The sequence below is a fragment of the Notolabrus celidotus genome, unplaced genomic scaffold, assembly GCF_009762535.1.
Source record: "Notolabrus celidotus isolate fNotCel1 unplaced genomic scaffold, fNotCel1.pri scaffold_184_arrow_ctg1, whole genome shotgun sequence".
Lineage (NCBI taxonomy): Eukaryota > Metazoa > Chordata > Actinopteri > Labriformes > Labridae > Notolabrus > Notolabrus celidotus.
The window spans coordinates 35,639-37,308 of NW_023260042.1; the positions used below are offsets into that span (position 1 = coordinate 35,639).

Below are 1,670 nucleotides of genomic sequence, written 5' to 3' on the forward strand. Positions count from 1 at the left end.
TATATTTCTATTTTTATCTCACTATCTGTAATATCTAATATTTATAATTTTCTAATTCATTTAGATTTTTATTTAATATTTGTTACTCTTTATCTCTTAACATTTTCAAAATCTTATTTAATAATTTGTGACATTAAATATTAAAATACCTGTTATGTCTTATCTCAACTTTTATTTCATAACTTTACCAGGTCACTACAAAAAAAAAAAAACGGATTACATTTTTATTAATCTCTTTTTTTTCTCAGAATATATTTTTTATTTTGACTTTTTATTTCATAACTTTTTTACCTCATTTTATAATTTTTACCATTTAATATTTTCATAACTTTACCCGGCTATCTAAAAACCCTCTTACAAAAACTGACACTTTAGCATTTATCTTGTAATCTCACTTTCTCACATTTTTATCTCTAAATATTGAATTTTTTGTCTGTTAATTTTCAAATATTTCACTAGAACTGAGAATTTCCATCTCATTATTAACATTTTGTTTAATTTGAGACTTTATTTTAAAATATTGTTTTAATCATAATAATGACTTTTCATCTCATAGTTAACATTTTATTTTCTGACTTTTAATATTGAGTTTTGTCTGAAAACAATGACTATCTCATTATTGTGACTTTTTCTCATTAAAGGCGTGGTCTCAGTATTTTTTATTTTACATTTTTTGCACGACTGAATCAGACCTCTGTAAAATGTGCCATGTTGTCTCATTATTTTTGTTTTTTTGTAATTTTTTCAAAATTAATATTTCAGTTCTTATCCTCACCTTGACCTCCAAACACTACATTAAAAAACTGATGATATTTAGAGTGAAGGAAATGATGAATCTGTGGTACGACGTACTCTGATACTCGTGTCTCTACAACAAACGGTCTCTGGAGGACGGGCTGCTGGGAGAAGATCTCAGCAGCAGGTTTCCAATCAGAGGAGACGAGACCTGCGGTGAACCCGGGGCCCCGAGGCCAGCGGCAGCCAAAGGACCGAGGGAATGACTGACAGGTTTTGAACCTCCGACTCTGTCGGCAGTCGTCTCTGTTTCCAGCAGGTTGCACCAGACGCTCCATCAAACCCTCACTCCTTCATGTTCCTCCTCTCTCTGTGTTCGTGTCTGTTCGGTCTCACATCACGGAGGATCAAGTTATTAAATGTAATCATAAATCCTCAGAGGCTGATCGGGGAGGAAGACTCTTTCTTATTGGCTGGACTTATCAACACATCAGAGTCAAACCACTGCTGTCCCGGCTTCCTGTCAGAGTTAATAACGTCTCGTTTTGATCTACTGAAGCAAATAAGATCAAAAACAAGAGGATGGACTGATTCTATGAAAAGAGACCGGGGAACCCACCCCTCTAAATATGATGGTGAAATAAAGGTGAGTCTCAGTTTCACTGTAAACAGGAACTGATGTTCTTGTGATGTTCTTGTAATTAACGGGTCTTCAGTTTGCTGAAATAATAACATCATGATTAGTCCAAAGTCCAAAGTCAAGCTTTGTCAGGTCTGTCTCAAGAGGAGAAGAAAACTACGTCTACAATGTTTTTGTTGAATGGAGGTCTATGAAAGAGGATTAGAGACACTGATGTTTCTTTAGCTCTGACCTTCTTCACGGAATGTTCCATTTGTTCTCAGAATTCTGACATCATCAAAGACAGAACTCTGAC

General features: G+C 34.4%; 1 protein-coding gene across 1 annotated transcript in view; it reads right to left on the bottom strand.

Moving 5' to 3' along the window:
* The window catches only part of LOC117808932 (potassium voltage-gated channel subfamily KQT member 3-like), a 19,255-nt gene extending 18,182 nt beyond the window's left edge, over positions 1-1,073 (bottom strand). The window contains exon 1 of the mRNA XM_034678605.1: positions 861-1,073. Within this exon, the coding sequence (XP_034534496.1) occupies positions 861-1,073 (213 nt within the window). The remainder of the gene's footprint in view (positions 1-860) is intronic.
* Between the last annotated feature and the right edge of the window lie 597 nt (positions 1,074-1,670).